The 19,744-nt window shown below is 40.8% G+C and overlaps 1 protein-coding gene across 1 annotated transcript; it reads right to left on the bottom strand.

The window, feature by feature from the left end:
- Positions 1–778: 778 nt before the first annotated feature.
- On the bottom strand, positions 779–1,705 carry LOC124989748 (vomeronasal type-1 receptor 3-like). Its single transcript, XM_047559741.1, has one exon. It carries the CDS (start codon positions 1,670–1,672, stop codon positions 779–781), a length of 894 nt encoding a protein of 297 aa, XP_047415697.1. The 5' UTR covers positions 1,673–1,705.
- Positions 1,706–19,744: the final 18,039 nt, after the last annotated feature.

Here is a 19,744-nt window from a genome sequence, read left to right as displayed (position 1 = left end):
GGGGCCTCGGCCTCCACTCTGACGTATTGGAGGAAATTTTATCAATGCATCAACACCATCAATAGTATTTTAAATGACTTAATCAATTACATTTTTGCCATATCAGTGTACTCTACATAGGTTTTGGTTCTATTTAAGAAAAATGAAAATAAAGCTCATTTAATTACAAATCATAGTATGATGTAAAGAAGGTTAACAATGCCAAGCAGGGTATAGACTCTAACCAGTGTGCGCTTGAAACAAGCCACGAAATGTGACCAATACCAGTTTCTCATTTATTGGAGAAAAATTCTTTCAAAATGTGAGTTAGAAATCAGAAAATAGAGAAATAAAACTAAATTATTTTATCATATCTCCATATTTCCATCAAATAAGACAACTTCATCTTAAGTCTCTTTATTCTTGTAGATTTTATAATGTAGATGACATCCAATTTGTATACTATCCATTCTATTTTTAAGTATATTTTCTATTAGTCATGAATAAACACACTTTACATATCCATACATATCAACAGATGTTGAGGTTTATGAGACAAAACAGTGCAAATACACACATGGACATAAGAGAGATAGAGGAAGCACACATAACCAGCTTCCTATGACATCTGTCATCGCACTCTCATAAGCCTGTGGTATGGAAATATGCCTCTAGGAGACTCAACTACCCTTACTTCATTTTTCCATCACATACAGCAATAAAAACTAAGAATGGCTTTAAACTTACTCACTGAAAAAATCAATGAAATAGGACTTTTCTAAGTCAATGTCTTTCTCTCTCACTGAGCAGGCCAACATTTAGTCAGGTGTCCATCCTTGTGAATCAGCAAAAATGAGCTCAGGATTGCATAGCCAAGGTCCACAAATTCTAGAGCACTTACTTCTATGAAATGCTTCTCTAATGAGAAAGTCACATATAAAGCCATAAAACAATCTGTCCAATAGAAGAAGAGAAAACAGAGCAACAGAAGGAGAACACTTTGAGCAGCCTTCATCTCAGGGGGAATTTTGTAGAGGAGCTTGGAGGTCTGAAGGTAGAGGACATGCTGGTGGTGCTTGTGGAGGAGGAAGACCATGTAGCCACTGGCCAAGCCCATGACACCCTGGAGCACAGCATCTCGAAGGACCATGAGAGCAATAAAAAGCCATCTAATAATCCAGTTTTGTGATTGAAAATAGCAGTGGTTATAATTGCTAATAATTTGTGATGTGTTCATCCTGTTGATATTTTTTATGTAAAATGGTAAGTTCATGCTTATCAAGGAATTGAGAATCCAGAAGAAGAGCAACAAGGGAAGGATGCTCCATGCAGACCTTGGCTGCAGCCTCCTCCACCTGGAGGCTCTGGGGCTGATGGTGATGGTCTGGACCAACGTGAGGAGACTGGTGGTGCTGATGTACAGGCCCCGGGCCACCCTATTGAGGTAAATTACAGTCTTACAGGCTATATCATCTATGAGGCTCCTCAACCCAAAACTGGATATTGTCCTTGGCATTCCTCCTGTAAGAAGAGTTAAAATATTTGTAAAAGCCAAATGGATGAGAATAAGGTGTGCAGATTTCATGGTGCTTCTAAACAAACACATATAGTTCATAAGAATAAAGATGTTCCCCACAACACCAAGTCCTGTGAGAAACACAACCATCATTCCCTTGACAAGACACAAAACCATTTCTTAGTCATAGGCAGAAAAACTTGTTTGTAACAAACACCTTTTTGAAGAAAGAAAGAATAATGGTGTTATTTTATATAAAGAAATATTTTATAACAGAAATTTCTAGAATATCAAAATAATCAGAATATATGCAGTGGTAAAGAATGTGTACAAATATTTATTTCATGTTCGTTAGCCATTTAAGGATGAATCTATCTACTTTCAATGCTATCTGGAGGACTATTGTTCAAAAATCTAAATTTGTGTCCCAAAATTTTTCAGTCTCCATGCAAATAATACCAAGCTGCTTGACCAAATCCTTAATATCCCATCCATGGTCAACCTCAGCATGGACACATTAAACCTGCACTCCCCCAATTAGATTGCTCCCTATCTTTTTTATTTCATTCTATGTATGCTCATTTTTGAATTACAAAAGTCCAGGATCATGCTTGGCCTCTCTTCTTCTTGACAACACATGCAGAGTCATTTGTAAAATCCAATTGCTTCAATGTCTTAACAAATGTAAATTCAGCCATTTTTGAAATTCCTGCTTTGTTCAGTGTTCCTTTCTCTCATTTTGGTCAGCACAATTTTGCTCAGAGTTTTCCATCTTTGATTACAAGAGCTTCCCTTCTGTGTTCTCTTATACAACAATGTGACTCTGGTTTCACTGCTTAGGGATACTCAGAGAGTCCCTGTAGTCCTCAATGTGACATTGAACTCAACCTTTACAGATGGAATCCAACAGGAAAAACCAAATCAGTCAAAGGCGTGCAGAATTCAGTCTCTACCCTGAGAAAATCAGATATAGACAGGACACAGCAAGTGAGGGAGGCCAGAGAGCCTTGGAATGCTGCTCTGACAGGGTCTTCAGCAGAGGGCTGAGTTCCCACTGATGACCTCAGGGTATCCAAGTAAGCATGGGTCAGTTCTGCATGGGGTGGTGTTTTCAAGGGGGCAGGACAGGAGGAATGACCTCCTGCTGTGGTCTGTACCTAGAGGAAGGCAGTGTATGATTTAAGACTCCCGAGTAAATTCTCCTTGTAGAAAACTACATTTGGAGCCACTTGTCATGAATGAAATAACTCAGTAGGGTCATGAAAGCATTTTACAGCCCTTGAGAACCTTGGGGGAAATAATAACTTCAGCCAACTCTGCAGCCTGCTCCAGTTGTTTATTTTCTCACCTACACAACTACTGGACTGCTGTGAAGTTTAAACACTGCAGCTCATTTCCATGCAGTCCTGGACAGGTTCCTACTTTTTAGTCTCAAATATCACCTAAGAACTTATGTTAAATGTGCCCATTTTTTTCCAGAACGAAAGATGTTGAAAGAAGCCTAGGATTTGCATGTATCAGTGTATGTGGAATGCAATTCCTCACTTCCCCACAGCTCCTGCTGCTCATTAAAGAATTACTTTACATTCCTCTGCTCAATGTCCCTGGGAACTTGAAGGGCAGGAATACAGGTTGTTCTCAGGTTTGGTACCATGTAGTCCTTGAATTCAGGAAGAATTATGATTACCTTTCCAACTCAGTTTCCTGCACTAATGAATGGGAAGAATAAAACTGTATCAATGCCTTAAAATAAACAGCACAAAATTCTAGTATCTACTGGGTAATGCCTTATTATACAAGTTCTAATGATCCAGGTACAGCAGTTTCAACTAGGAAGTCAAGGATTATAAGGACTGGATTCAGGAACATCATGGCCCTGAGGACTTGGCCAACATTTTCATGTTTCTTGACCATTTCTAGTTTTTCTCATATTTTTATCCCATTCCACCTGCCCAAACTACACAGCTCTGAATAAAATTTGTGAGGCACTTCTGAGACATATAACTTCCTTCTCTTTCACACTGACAAAATGAAATGAAGAATTTCAGAGAAAAGACTGGTGTAATCCCAGATCGATTTTGGAATTACATAGTAAATGGTTCTAAAAGGAAGGTCTTGCATTCAGAGAGCTGTATCATCCCCACCTGGAGATAGCAGCCAACGGCTAGGAAGGTACATGCATCATTCCAGGGTAAATCGTTCCAAGATTCATATGAGATTGGTGGTCCCTGCTGCATGATACTGAACTAAACTGAAAGAAAATTCTCTGGAATTTTAATACAAGCAAACTGACAACAACAAACTGGAATTCACAAAGAGGAACTTTGATTTTAAATCCTAATTGCTTTTAGTAGACACTCCAACAAACTTGCATATAAAGAATGAATTTGACTTATCATTATGTTATAATGTTATGTGTGAGAAAAGTTTATAAATGATGCAGAAAGAATGCCTTCTCATTAAACACACTGCATTAGGGACCTAAAACATAATGCTAGAGAAAAATTGCATCTTGGAATCCCAACAACAAAACAAAAACCATATGCAGAAATCTCATGTGAGCCATGAATGCTCACAGTCTTCGCAGGACAGCATGGAGACTGGAGACACTGAGCTTTTCTAAAAGCAGACAAAGCATCTAACTTTCCTTCCTCAGGACCCACCACTGAGCTCTCTGAAGAATCCTGACCCTGACACAGGGTCAAAGCTGCTCTGCCTTAGCTGAGGGACATCTGCTGTAATGGCCCTTCATCTTCCTGGCCCTGGTGCATACCTGTAGATACCAGAAGAGGAAAGGTCCTGAGACTCCGACCCTCTCAGCAACCCCCTTGCTCAATCAGAGAATGATATCTGTGCTACTGAGGAAATGGCACCTGGCATCCAGAGTCAATCTGCCACTCAGTTTCACTCACCTTGGTGTGCTGCAGACAAGCTCTGAGTTGGTTATTTGAACAAGATGCCACTTTCTGGGTCGTATTTGTACCCTCTGGCTTTGTGGAGCTCCTGCCTCCCATGAGCCACCACCAGGACTCCAGGTGTCACAGTTGACACCTGTCAGGGAGAAGCAAAGCCCTGCAGAACCTCAGTCCCTGAAGGACGACTTCCCTCTCCCTCCACAAATTACTGCATTTGTTGGACTCAGAAGTCATGCCAGGCTTAATTGGGGCTTAATTATTTTAATAGAAGTTTGTGCAGAGAGAAAATTATCAATCAGTCATGTTCCTGTATCTGAGTTCCCATGTCTTGGCCTTCCCTTCCCCTTCACAGAGGCCCACAGCTGAACCAGAATGGGGCCAGCTTCTGTGACACAGAGGGTCACCTCCCCTCACATTCAAGGGCTTCCCAATGCACAGGGATGTGGCATGTGATGACCAGCAATGGAGACTCTGCTCTCAGAGCAAGCCCCAATCAGCACCTGAGCAGGACAGGAGTCACTTTTCTCCACCTGTGCACATTGGCAGGTCAAGGACATTGCCATAGGATTCTTTATAACTCGTATATTAAACAAGTTGGACACAATGGCTAGATGCACCCACATTCTCCCCTTCAAAATACCTCAAATACCTGCCACCATGGAAATGCGAATCTGAAGTACAGGGGATTTCATCTCACCACAGTTAGAATGTCTTTAATCAAAAATACAAATAGTAGTAGATTCTGTCAAAGATGTGACAAAACAGGCACTTTCATACATTTTTGGTGGGACTCAAAATTAGGACAACCATCCAATAGAGCAGGGTGAACCTTGCTTAAAAATCTAAAAATGGAACCAAGACCCAACCCATCTACCTGCTTCCTTGGTATTTATTCAAAAAAGTAAAAGAAGTGTACTATAATGATTCAAGGGCATCAATGTTCATAGCAGCACAATGCACAATGGCCAAGTTATGGAACCATGCCAGACTTCCACCAGCAGATGAATAGGTCAAGAAAATGTGGTGTATGGACACAATGGAGTTCTACTCAGCCATGAAGAAGAGTGAAAGTATCCCATTGCCTGCGAGATGGGTGGAACTGCAGAACATCAGGCTATAAGAAATAACCACACTCAGAAAGTGAGGGGTTGAATATTTCCTTTCATTTGGGGAAACTGGAGGAAAATTAGGGGGAGTGGACTGGGCAGATCCAACAAAAATAGAAACCATATCCACGGAGTAGAGGAAGGAGTGGGGAAGTGAGAAAGATGGGACAAGGAGGAACCATGGAAAGAACTCGAGGTACTTACACCATGTGCTCATGTGAGTGCAGCAGAGTGGATTTCACGTTTGTGTGTATCTATGCAGCACCAATTAAACAAATAGACAGAAGGAAGAGGAGCAGAGGAGGGGAGGGAACAGGGGAGGCAGGAGAGCATGGAGAGAGGAGCAGTGGGCCTGCAGGGAGCACAGGGCACTGCATGCGAGTGTGGTCAGGCAGATGAGCCCATGTTGGTGTAACTACAAGGAACCAATAAGAGCTTTTGTGAACCTGCTTTCTCATTAGGAAGCATTTTACCAAACACTTCTTTTCAATATTTGGTCTCTAAAACAGGATTGTTTCTCTCTACCTGCTACTGTTACTGCAGGAAATTGTACAGATTCTCTTCTACTTCATCTCTATTAACACTCCATCTTTTGCTGGGTCTACACAGAATTCTGCAAAGACAGGCTCTTGTGGAAGTGTCCTCCAGTGCCTGTCCTCAACAGGAGCAGTGACTCCAAATTCCTTACAGATTGGCAGACCTGCCAGTGGAGCTTCTCATAACACGGCTCCTTTGAAAAGGGCAATCCCAGCCAGTGAATGCTTGGACTGGCTCCCTCCTCTGTCCTCGGTTTAGAAAATGATGTTGGATTCTCGGTGAGGATTGAGAGAGGATTTGAAGGACTCAAAGTGCCAGCTTCTTAGAAAGATATTTCAACAACACAGTTCATCTCTCTTACTTCTTTTAATGTACGCAAAAATCTAACATTTATGTAATGTTTCCCTACATGTGATGTTGTACAGTCCACAGACACACTCATAGATGAATGTATGAATGTGTGTACACATGTTGTAATATCCATCATTTATGCAGAAAACATCGAAAAAAAATTTTTGCAGCTTTTTAAAATACACCCTACTTTACCACTGTCTGTTCTCACCCTGCAGCTCATATCCCACCAGGTCTCCTGCTCCCATGTAACTGGTACGTAGTCTCATTTACCCACTTTCCCATCCTCCCCTCCCCCTAAACCTCTGGTGTTCCAAATTCTACTCTGGACTTCTATGGGATCATAGAAGTTTTAAATTCTACCCAGGAGTGCAATTATGCAGAACTTTCCTAAGCCTGTCTTACTTCACCTAATAAAGTATCTGCATTTCCATGCACATTGTTGCCAGTGCCAGGGCTGAATGCATATTTATGGCTGAATCTTATTTCTTCACAAATCTTACCAAGTATTTTCCCCCGATTTTTTGGTGCTGCAGTGAAGTTGCACACAGTGCTGAGATTTGTTGTCGCCTCTTCATACACACACACAAGGTAACAATATAACTTGACCAATGTCACTGCCTAGCACTCTCCCTCCCCCCTCTTTCCGTCTCCTTGTCTCTCTCCTCTACTGATCTCCCTATGATTTTCATGAGATCTATCCCCACTTTCCTTTACTTTTTCCTCTCTAGGTTCTGCATAATACAGAAAACATAAATTCTGACCTTCTGAGTTTGACTCATTGTTTAATATTATGATCCCAGATCTCATCCATTCTCCTGTAAATGATTAAATTTCATTTTTTTATGGCCAAATCAAACCCTGTTGTGTATACATACCGCATTTTCTTCATCCATTCATCCACGGATGGACACCTAGAAAAGTTCAATCGTTGGGTTACTGTGAGTCATGTTCTATAAACAAGGACATGCATGTATCACTGCAGTATGATGATTTTAACTCCTCAGGATAAATACCTAGGAGTGATTCAGCTGGCCATGCGGTGGCTCCATGTCTAGATTTTGGAGAACCTTCACTGATTTCCATAGTGGATGCACTAAGGAGACATTGCACAAACAGTGTCAATTGCTCCTCTTTCTCCACATGCTCTCCAGCCTTTATCTGTTGGTATTCTTCATGACTGCCATTCTGACTGATGGAGATGCAATCTCAGTGTGGTTTGGTTTGCATTTCCCTGATTGCTAATGATGTACAGTACTTTTTCATTTATTTATTAACCATTTGTACTTCTTTTGAGAAGTGTCTGTGTAATTCATTTGCCCGTTTAGTAATTGGGTTATTTGATAATTCCTGTGAAGTTTTTTGAGATCTTTATATATTCCAGATATTCATCCTCTGTCAGAAGAGTAAGCAAGATCCTCTCTCACTCTATAGGTTCTCTCTTCACACTCCCAATTCTTTTCTATGCTGTGCAGAAACTTTTTAAGTTGATGCTGTCCCATTTATTAACCCTTGGCATTCTTCTCTGAGCTTTAGTGGTCCTACTGAGTAAGCCGCTGCCTGTGCCTTCATGCTGGAGTGTTGACCCTGGAGTGTTTTCTTCTGGAGTTGCAGAGATTGTGGCCTAATCCCAGGTCTTGGGCACATTTTGAGCTACTGTGTGTCCAGGGTGAGATAAGGGCCACTGGATGCTTTCCAGGCATGCACTGATGGCCACTGCAATTGGTTCCACTCCTTGGTTATTTCTGCTGAAATGATTGTAGGATTGCACAGCCTCCTCAGTAAGCTGATGTAAGGCCATTGGCTTGATGCCCACCAGTGGGATTACTGGACCTGTGGTAGTCCTACTGTGAATGTTTTGTGCAACCCCAGAGTGTTTTTGTAACAGTTGTATTTATTTTCACTCTCACCCACACTGTGTAAGGGGTCTTTATTCCCACACCTCAAGCAACTCCACTTCTCCTTTATCTTTTTTAGGACACCGATTCTAACTGGGGTGAAGTGCTATAACAATCTAGATTAGATTTGCATCACCCTGGTGATTAGTGACATTGAGCAATCATGAGAAACACGTACATAAGTCTGGTGTCTGTCTTTAAATCAGGGCATTTGTTTATCTCTTGGTGTATCATTTTTCTTTGCTTGCTTTTATGATTGAGTTCTTGTTTATTTTCCCATTTAATTTTGTGTTTCATTTTTCTTTTGTTTGATTGTATGTTTTTGTTCTGCAGTGTTTGGTATAGAAATCAGGGATTTACAAATGCTAGGAAATCTCTCCATCAGTAAGGTACAATAGCAGTGCTGGTTGTAAATTTTTGACTTTTATCAATATTGTGTTTCTTAGCTTTTCATGGATCATATTCTTTGCAAATGTTTTCAAACATTCTATAGGTTGTCTCTTCACCTTGTTCAACAATTCATGACCATGCAGATGTCCTAAGTCCTTCCTGTTTACATTTACCAGTTTTATAGTTGTGGGTCTTACTTCATTTGGAATTGGTTTTATCTGGTGAGAGGCAGGGATCTAACTTCATTATTCTTCAGTGGTTCTGCAGTTTTTTCAACACTGCTCTATTGAAAAGGCTGTGTTTCCCTGGGGCCTCTTCTGACCACCTCTGTTGAGGACCAGGTGGCTGCAGACATGTGGGTGATTCAGGCTCCTGTGCTGTCCATCACTGCGTGAATCTTATGCTAACACCATCATGTCATGATGACCTCTGTTTTGTAGTAAGTACACTTTGGTTCTCTGACATGATAGTGCTGCCCAATTGTTCTTTTTGCTGAAGATTGTTTCCTGTAACAGTTTTATTCTTATTCTTAAATTTCATTTATTTTGATTCATTGTACACAAACGGGGTACAACTGTTGTTCCTCTGGTTGTACACAATGTAGGGTTGCACCATTTGCATAACCATACATGTACATAGGGTAATGATGTTTATCTCATTCTATTATGAAACAGACCTCTCTTTTCCCTTTTAATTCTTATAGAATTTCCACATACTTTTTTTATAAATGTAATGGTAATTGACATTCACAAAAATTGCATAAAGAGAGTAACTACAGTGCCATGTTTTCATGTAAATAATCATTCATTTGCTCCACACCCACCTGCACTCATACTTTTTATGCATTTTCCATTAGACGCAGCCAACCTCACAGGCATGATGAAGGCTCTTGAAGTGGCTTTGATTTGCAATTCCCAGATGACCAGTGATGCCCAGAACCTCCTTAGATGCCTGTTGGGCAGTTCCTGTCTTCTTGGAAAGCTCTGTTCAGACCCTCACCCTATCTTCAATGGGGCACTTGTGTTTTGAGGCTGGAGGGCTCTAGACATTCCTTATAGATGTTGGGTAGTAAACATTTATCAGGCATAGGGTTGTGAATATTTCTCATTCATGGGCTGTGTTTCCTTTGTGGGGTTGTCTCCTTCTGTGGAGAAGCTAATAATTTTCATGGAGTCCAACATGGTGGTTGGTTCCACAGTTCCTCTGCTTTAGGGGTCACATCCAAATCACCCAGGGAAGACCACAGTGGAGGAGTGTTTCCCTGTATCATGTTGGAGCATCTGTGTGACTTCAGGTCTTCTGTCTGCCTTTTGACACAGCTTGATTTGAGAGTGTGTGTGGTACAAGGGTCCAATTTCATTTTCCATGTACACTTCCAGTTTTACCAGCAGTGTTTACTGAAGAAATTCATGAGGATTCTAGCATTTAACTGGAATCCTTAAACACAACAGGGACCATCTGATCCTGAGGTCACTTCCCGTAGGGTGGCACCTATTTTCCAAGGGCAAGGTGGCCCTGGTCACCATGATGGAGAATTAGAATTGTGTGACTCAGGAAGACCTTGGTCACTGCCCTGTTTGTCATCATATCTATAGAGTGGAACAGTGAACATCTGCCCTCTCTGTGCTTTGTCTGTGGATGGAGTGAAGCTCCAGGTGCTCAGAATGTGATCCCCTTGAATCCCAGAGCAGCTGTCAGGGCTCCTCATTTGCTCCCACCCTTGAACCGGTCTTCAGACCCAGAGTCACCTGATCAGTGGGGAGGGAGGTCCTCAGAAGGACCTGTACCCTGCCCAGGTGCACTGGTCTCTGCCTCCCGTCGCTACCCAGAGGGAAGAGCAGTAACTTCCGGGTGACTGGTGGTCGGGAATGACTGACGGTCACTGAATACGAACTGACGATAATTTCTAAGGATCCAAAGTGTTACTCCAGCATGTGCATCAAATGATCTATGGAGTTTTGTCTCTGGTCCAGTATTTCTTGTGAGAAATCCTTTACCCTTAGGAATCAATGTGGAATTTTAGGTAAAGTGTTCTTCTGTTTTTTTTCAAGTTGTTGTTAAATTTGTTAAATGTTATCAACTTGATTGTGATACATCAGTAATAATATTGCTAGGCTGAGTTAATGTGTTTCTTCAGTTTTTTTTTTTTTTTTTAACTTGGAAATTTATCTCTCTCACCACAATTGGGTACTATTGGGCCAACTTAATGTTTCTAAATATTTTTTAAGTTGTTAATGGACCTTTATTTTATTTATTTATTCATTTATTTGTTTATTTATATGTGGTGCTGTGTATCAAACCCAGGGCCTCACTTGCCAGGCAAGTGCTCTGCCACTGAGCCACAACCCAGCCCAAACTTTAAATATTATGAACACTTACAAAGACAAATTGAGGCAGAGCTCACCTGACTACTTCCTCTTAATTGGTGAAAACAAAACTGCAAACACACAAAGTGGCAACTTTGGTGCCTGTGCCCTGCAGTTGTGTCCTACGGATGAGTTTCTAGTTGGTTCTATTGACCACTCCACTTGAGGTGTGATGACTTTAAAGATCTGCTTCTCTTCTTCTATAACTTCTTCTTAACTTCTATAACTTAATTATAAGTACATGCAGTTTTCTCAACTCAAGCCCAACTTTTTGGATAAAGACAGAATAACACTTAAGAAAACTAAGATCCAGGAAAATCTGGACTAAATTTTGCTGCCTGTCCCAAAATCTCCTCTTGTTCTGCTAAAGATTTTCTATATGTTAAATGCTCCGGTCCTATCCTTCAGGATTCATCGTTCACGTGGCATTCCTAACTGCACTTCCAGGACTCCTTCCCTGTGGGTCTAAGAGCAATGGCCTTTTCAGGGATGGGTGACACACGTGGTCTGGCTCTCCATGCTCCCTGTCAGGAGCAGGCCGGCACAGGAGAGCTGTCTTCAAGCCAGCAAGCATTATATGAGGAAGATAAATGCTTGAAAGTATTAGAATATGACACATAATGTTACTAAGCTACTTAAAACCTCTAGTGACCTGGCACAAACCAACTGGAAAGAGCAGGCATTCACCACGGTCCACGAGAGATTAAGACACCCAAATTCAGGCCCCCTGGAGACACAGAGGCCGTGCTTCAACTGGAGCACATTGTGTTTCATGGGTTTGAAGCTTTGCAAGTGAGTATGTGCAGTCAGCACAGCGGCATCACAGACGTTCAGAGTGGCCCCATGGAATCCCTCCTAGTCAGAACTGTGCCCCGCAATATTTTTCTGGTTCAAGAAAAGGACAAGGCCAGTTTTTCTCTTCATTTAGAACCAGAATACTTGGTGGGTTTCTGAAGTCAGGAGAAACTGAAGCACGGGCAGCATGAAGGCACTTAGCACAATGCTGTTGAGCAGAGCGCGGATTCTTTTCAACATGGATTTTCCACTCCTTTGTTTCAAAGTGCATTCAAATATCTAGAAAATCAGAAAGAAATATAGAACTCTCCTTAATAAAACTGCACTAAACTCACATCTCTCAAAAGAGGCAACTACTCTTTCAGTCTCTTTCGTACTGTGCAGATGTTCATTTGCAGAGGAAATTCAATGGCATGTTTTGTATTTCTTTTTAAAACACTGTGACACTGCTTGAAATTTTAAGTGAATCTTAAATATGCCTTAGATAGTTTCACAAAAGAGCACAGCTTGAATTCACTCTTTCTTTAAGAAGTTTGATAATGTTCAATTGAGTAGAAGAACATTTAGGAATATTTTTAAATAACAACCAAAATTTTCCCACTCCTTGGGCATTGAGATTTGTTTTCAGAAGAGCACTGCAATCTAAATTTTTTTCATTTTGTCTGTTTTTTTAATTTTTATTTATTTATTTTTAATACTGAGGATGGAACCCAGGGTATTTAACCACTAAGCCATATTCTCTAGTACTTTTTATATGTTATTTAGAGACGGGGTCTCACTAATTTGCTTAGGGCCTCTCTATGATGCTCAGGCTGACCTTGAACTTGTGATCCTCTTCCTTAGCCTCCCGAGCAAACAGGATTACAGGTGTGCACCACTATGTCCAGTTGCATATTTTACATGAACATGTATATCAGCAGCACTGGGTCTTTTGGGTTAAGAAATGTATAAGTAATTTTGATACAAATTGTTATTCAGTTTTTGTACCTGACTAGCAGAAGGAGTGGTATGCAGGAGACATCCTACATGCATGAGAACATGAGCCCATTCCTGAAAGGAGGGGGAAGCAGATGGAAAGCTGGGTGGGACCCTCCAGCATCTGATGACCTCTGTGAGTTCAGAACTATCACCAGCTTTGTGGTGGCAGAATGTAATTATGTATAATTCACCTAATTTTACCAGATTTTGCATCACATACAACACAAAAACTTAATTATTGAAAGGATCTCTTAAGTGGACTTTTTCTCCATGTCTTTTTCTCTTTCTAAGTCCAACATTTAGCCAGATGTCCATTTCTGTGAATCAGCACAAATGGTCTGAGATTTGAATAATGAAGTGGCACAAATTCTTGAGCACTTACAGCTATCGAAAGCTTGTGGAAGGAGAAACTTGAATATAAAGAAAAAAAACAATCTACCCAATGGGAAAAAAAAAAAAGAAAAGAAAAGATAATATAAAAAGGAGAATGAGGAGAATGCTTTGAGGAGCCTTCACCTCAGGGTGTGTTTGTGGAATAGCTTGGAGGTCTGAAGGTGGAGGACATCCTGGTGATTTTTGTGGAGGAGGAACACCATGTGACCACTGGACCCACCCAAGACACTCTGGAGCTCAGCATCTTGAAGGATCATGACAGGGAAAAAAGTCCATCTGATTTTCCAGTTTTCTGACTAAAAGTAACAGTACTTGTAACTGCTAATAATTAGTGATGTGTTCATGCTGCTGATATGTTAGATGTAAACATTCTTATCAAGATATTGAGTGTGAAAAAGAAGAGCAACATGTGCTCGCTTCGGCAGCACATATACTAAAAAAGGAGAGCAACAAGGGAAGGATGTTCCATGCAGACCTGGGCTGCAGCCTCCCCCACCTGGAGGCTCTGGGACTGATGGTGATGGCCTGGACCACCATGAGGAGACTGGTGGTGCTGATGGACAGGCCCCTGGCCACCCTCTGCAGGTAAACAACAGTTTTACAGTTTCCATCATCTTGGAAGATTCTCAAACCAAAAGCTGCTATTTTCTTTTGCATTCCTCTGCAAAAGAGCATTAGGAAGTTTGTAAAAGTCAAGTGGATGAGAAAAAGGAGCACTGATTTCTTCCCAGAGGCCACTAAGAAAATGACTATATAATTCACAAAGACAGAAATATTTTCCACATTGACAAATCCAGTTTGAAAGAGGAACATTGTTATCCTGATCATGTTCAAAACCATTTGTAATTTTATGAACATAATCACTTCAGTTCTTTGAGTTTCTTCCTGAGAAGAGCATCAGGAGCACTGATAGGAACCTGCAGGTGCAGTCAGGTCAAGCACATTCGTACTGTATGGAAGACAGTCGTGGTACATGCAGTGGACTAACTTTGCCCAAGAAATCTTTGTATTTCCCTGGGGCACTCTTTGCAGGACATTGTGTACTGTTAATGGCATTTGCTGAAGAAGAAACAAATATGTGAAGTTGCAAAGCAGACTCTTTCTGATTTCCACACCACCAAAACGGAACTGCTTATTCAAGTCCTTAAATATCTCTTACAGTATGAATCCCAGCTCCTGTTGAATTCATCTGAAAGTTCCCAGCTTGAACATGTCCCTGTGTTTTCTACCTCAGTCTACCAGATCCCATCAATCAATTCCAAGATCCACTCATCCTTAACTCTCTTCTGCAAAATTCAACACACACTCAAAATCTTGTGGGTCCAACTCAACAACTCTCATATTTAGCAATATTTGTTTCTTCCATAATACCTCTTCTATGGTTTTCCATATATATATATATATATATATATATATATATATATCCCTCATTTTTACTAATTAAGCCACTACTGAGTCACATCCTATGTCCAGTTCACATCTTTGACTCATATATATTATGTCCAGTTCACATCTTTGACTCATATATATCTCAGGATTATCTTTTAAAACTCAAAATGATTCTGTGATTTCACTCCTTATGAATTTTCAGGAGAATTACCTCAAATGAACATCAAATAAACTGCAAAACACATGCTACAGCACCTCAACTGTCAAAGGTTAATCAGACAAAGATCTCCATGAAGATGCCTCCAACAAGAATCAGAATATGAACTGCAGGGAGGCAGGAACCAGGATATACCCCCTAGCAGTGACCCCAGGACAGGTCAGAGTCCTCACTCATTGAACATATGGTCTCTCAGGGAGGCCTGGAATAGGACTGGCATGTTGATATTTAACAAGGGGATTAGGAGAAGAGAAATCACTAGGCGTTGTGGTCACGTGCTGTAGAGATGGGAGTGACTTATGGAGTAGGAATCCCCAGTGGAGACTGCTATAGCAAGGGGCTGGGGACACAGGGGTGGAGGTGTCTTCACTCAGGTGGGGTCATGGTGACCGTAGAGCTTCTGCATAACTCTGTCTGCAGTCATCATAGCAATTAAATTCACCCACCTCTGTTCTCCATCAACTAACCAGCAGGGTTGCTTTCATGTTATTGCTCTACATTTGTGGATTTCCTACCTCCCTCTCACCTTTTGATCCTCCTTTCCTTCCTTTTTCTTTCTTTCTTCCTTCCTTTCTGTCTTTCTTTCTTTCTTCTTTTTCCTTTCTTTCTTACTATTTTTCAATGAGTTATAAGAGTTCTTTTAATATCTGTTGATTCAAATGTAGCAGCTGCATTTAATCATGGACTGCAGGGGAAATCCCAGTACCTGTGTACTGGTCAACATAGGGGAGCTGGCATTTCCCTCTTCTCTTCTGTTTCTGTTTAGAGACTTCACACTCCTCTATTTTGCCCTTAAAAGAATATGTGGCGGGTCACAACATGTCAGGGGCGGGCTCTGAGGGCCCCAGAGCCACACCGTGGCCTGATCTCTAAGATGGCGCCTGGCAGCTTGACAGACATAGCTGCACTCATATACAAGTTTTAGGAAGTAACTCTGGTTGGCTGTTGTACATGAGGCGATCCTGGTATCTGCCTGGAGACTGTTCCTTGATAGGCTGACTTCCCTGGTAGTCTACTCTCTGATAGGCTGATGTTCTCGATATAAGTCTGAGACTTGCGGAATAAACTCTTTTTGTTTCCTGTGATGAAGAAGAGCGTACACATTGTGATTGTCCCCGCGGGCGGTGGGCGATCATAAGTGGGGCTGAAACCCAGGAACTCGAGTTACAAAGAAGGAACTGATCAGGTAAATACAGGGTAAGTAAAGTACAGTCTGGCCAGGTTAAAGTTTGTGGAATAAGCGACGGAGTTAAAGTTCGCGGAATAAGCGACGGAGATTGAGTGTTTGTAAGTGGTTTTTCTTTTTCTTTTTTTGCTAGTTAAAGTGCTTTGCATTCTGTTCGTTTAATAGAGAAATATGGGCACTGAAATGTCATGAATGCACATAGAAGGTCCCTTAAAGGATTTGCTCCAGGCCAATGGAATTCCTCTTGAAACTAAAACAGCCCAAAACTTTTAACATTCCTACAGACCTAAAAGGTCCCTTACCTCCTGATACTGTTGGAATTTTATTAGGTAGGAACTCTAGTGCACTCAGGGGACTTATATTTATCCCTGGAGTTATTGACTCTGATTTTACAGGAGAAATTAAGGTTCTTGTACATTCTCCCCAAGGAATTATCTCCATATCACCTGGGGACCACATAGCTCAGCTTTTGATTATTCCCAGCCTTCATAATAATTTTCCATCAACCACAGCAACCAGGGGAACTACAGGTTTGGGTTCTTCTGGAGTTGATTTTGCCTGTCTTACCATGGACTTAAAAAATAGGCCAATGTTTAAAATAAAGATTAAAAATAGAGAATTTTCAGGACTCCTAGATAAAGGAGCTGATACTAGCATTATTACCCTAAAAGATTGGCCTCTACAAGTAGCGAAACAAACCCTGAGGGGATTGGGTGAAGCTACTAGCCCACAAAGGAGTAGTTCTGTATTGACATGAAAAATGATGAGGGCCAACAGGGAATATTTCAACCTTACATCTTAGACCACTTACCTGTTAATTTATGGGGCAGAGGTATTCTCATACAAATGGATTTAGTACTCACTACAGAAGGCCATTATAGCCGAAAGGCTCAAAATCTAATGATAAAACAAGGTCATGAATGGGACAAGGGGCTTGGCCGCTATGGCCAGGGAAATATCCAGCCAATTAGTGTTAAGGGCAATCAAGGTCGCCAAGGCTTGGGTTTTTCCTTGGGGCCACTGAACAAGAGAATGTAAAAATAACTTGGAAATCCAATGCACCAGTGTGGGTCTCTCAGTGGCCCCTGACATTAGAAAAACTTAAAGTGGCCCAAGAACTGTACAACAACAATTAGAAGCAAATCATATTAGACCTTCAACTTCTCCTTGGAATATCCCTATTTTTCTCATAAAAAAGAAATCAAGAAAATGGAGGCTCCTTCATGACTTAAGAGCTATTAATGCTACTATGCAATCTATGGGGCCAACTCAGTTAGGGCTTCCAGCCCTTAATGCTTTACCAAAATATTGGCCTACAATAATTATAGACATAAAAGACTGTTTTTTCTCTATTCCATTACATCCTCAGGATTGTGAGAGATTCGCTTTCACCCTCCCATCTCTAAATCACCAACAACCTGACCAACGATATGAATGGGTTGTATTGCCACAAGGTATGGCCAAGAGCCCCACTATGTGTCAAATTTTTGTTGATCAAGCGTTAAAGTCAATTCAACAAAAATACTCCAAACTTATTATCTATCATTATATGGATGATATATTATTATGCCACTCTGAGGAAGATATTTTAAAGGATATTTACTCTGAATTAATAGAACCACTCAATTTATGGGGACTCATTATAGCCCCTGAAAAGGTTCAAGTTGGTACTACACAAGAATTCTTAGGAGCCCAATTAAACAGCGCTGTAGTAAAGCCACTAAAAACTGTCATCAGGGTAGATCATCTAAAAACATTAAATGATTTTCAAAAGCTACTAGGGGATATAAATTGGATTCGTCCATATTTGAGGCTTTCCACAGGGGAACTACTTTCTGTTTTTAATATCTTACAAGTGGATCCCCATCCCACATCTCCCAGAGAGCTCACTCCTGAAGTGCGTCTGGTTTTGAATATTGTACAAAAAAGCTTAGTTGAGGCCCAGGTAGATAGTATTGATCTCTCTCAGCCATTACAATGCATTGTTATTCCTAACAAGAAACTACCCACTGGAGTCTTTTGGCAAGAGGGTCCCTTGTTTTGGGTCCATCTAGCCTGTTCACCCAATAAAACTCTCTTACCCTACCCTGAAGCAGTAGCTCAAGTAATGCTAAAGGCACTTAAATCATCTATCACAGTGTTTGGAATTCATCCAGCTACTATCATTATTCCCTATGATAAGCATCAACTTTCTTGGTTATGTAATTTCATGGATTCTTGGACTGTTGTTAGATGCTCCACTCAAGCTAACTTTGATATTCAGTATCTTAAACATCCTTATATACAATTTTGTAGTAATAATTCTGTAATATTCCCAAGAGTTACCAGACAACAACCTACTCCTAAGGCTCCTGTGATTTTCACTGATGGATCCAAAACAGGGACTGGAGCTATTTGTTATCAAGATAAAGTCCAAACATTCCTTTGCCCTAACTCTTCTGCTCAACAAACAGAACTCTTAACAGTTCTCGAAGTTTTTAAAATGTTCCCTAATATTCCATTCAATGTTTACTCAGATAGTTTATATGTAGTTCAAGCTCTCAGTAACTTAGAATGTGCAGGGCTTATTGCCTCAAACTCTACTATTTTTCATCCTTTATGGACTTTACAACAAATGATTTGGGATCGTTATAATCCTTCTTTATTGGACATATCAAAGCTCATACCAATTTACCTGGACCTTTAGCTCTAGGGAATAATATAGCAGACATAGCAACTAAGGATCCCCACATTTTTTTCTGCGTTTGAGGCAGCAAAAAATTATCATCAACAATTCCATGTTAATTCTACAACATTAAAACTGAAGTTTCCCATTACTAAAGAAACTGCACGTGCTATTGTCAAATCTTGTGGCCAGTGTACAGTCCTCCGTCATCCACCTTCTATAGGAGTTAATCCTAAAGGACTGTTACCTAATCATCTATGGCAAATGGATGTTACTCACATTCCTGAATTTGGTAAACTTAAATATGTACATGTATCTGTAGACACATGTTCAAGTATCATCTTTGCGCCGCTACACAGTGGAGAAAAAGTCAAAGATGTTATTTCCCACTGTCTCCAGGCTTTCGCAGCCTGGGGACTTCCTAAACAACTTAAAATGGACAATGGCCCTGCTCATACTTAAACCTCCTTTAACCAATTTCTCACTAAATTTGAAATAACTCTAACCACAGGTATACCTTAAAACCCACAAGGACAAGGTATTGTTGAATGTGCACATCTCACCCTCAAAAATACTCTTTATTAACAAAAAGGGGGAATAGGGGAGACCTTCAGGTCCTCTAAAGATAAACTTTCTCTTTGCCTCTATATTTTAAATTTTTTAACTCTGGATAATGAGGGTCCCTCTGCCGCTGAGAGACATGGCAATCATAAACAACATGATAGAGCGACGGTAAAATGGAACGATGCTCTTACTGGACAATGGAACGGCCCGGACCCGGTGCTTTACTGGAGCCGCGGCTCGGTTTGTGTGTTTCCACAGGATAAAACATCACCTATCTGGGTTCTTGAACCAGTGGTAATGCTACCAACAAGTAATTCGGATCAACAAAATAAAGACACCAAAGACACTCCTGACGATCATGCTGTTGACAGTCTTTCACCCCTTAGCCACGCTTTCTTTTCGCCCGGGTGAAAATGGTTCTACATTTCAAGAATACATAAAAAACTTAACAGGAGATGCTGTTTTACTTTCAGGATGGGTATCTCACAGACATAATGCT

The sequence above is a fragment of the Sciurus carolinensis genome, chromosome 7 (genome assembly GCF_902686445.1).
Source record: "Sciurus carolinensis chromosome 7, mSciCar1.2, whole genome shotgun sequence".
NCBI lineage: Eukaryota > Metazoa > Chordata > Mammalia > Rodentia > Sciuridae > Sciurus > Sciurus carolinensis.
This window is presented reverse-complemented; position numbering and strand designations above follow the sequence as displayed.

Coding starts and splice junctions, on each gene's coding strand:
- LOC124989748 (XM_047559741.1), bottom strand. CDS start 1,672: ATGGTTTTGTGTCTTGTCAAGGGAATGATGGTTGTGTTTCTCACAGGA.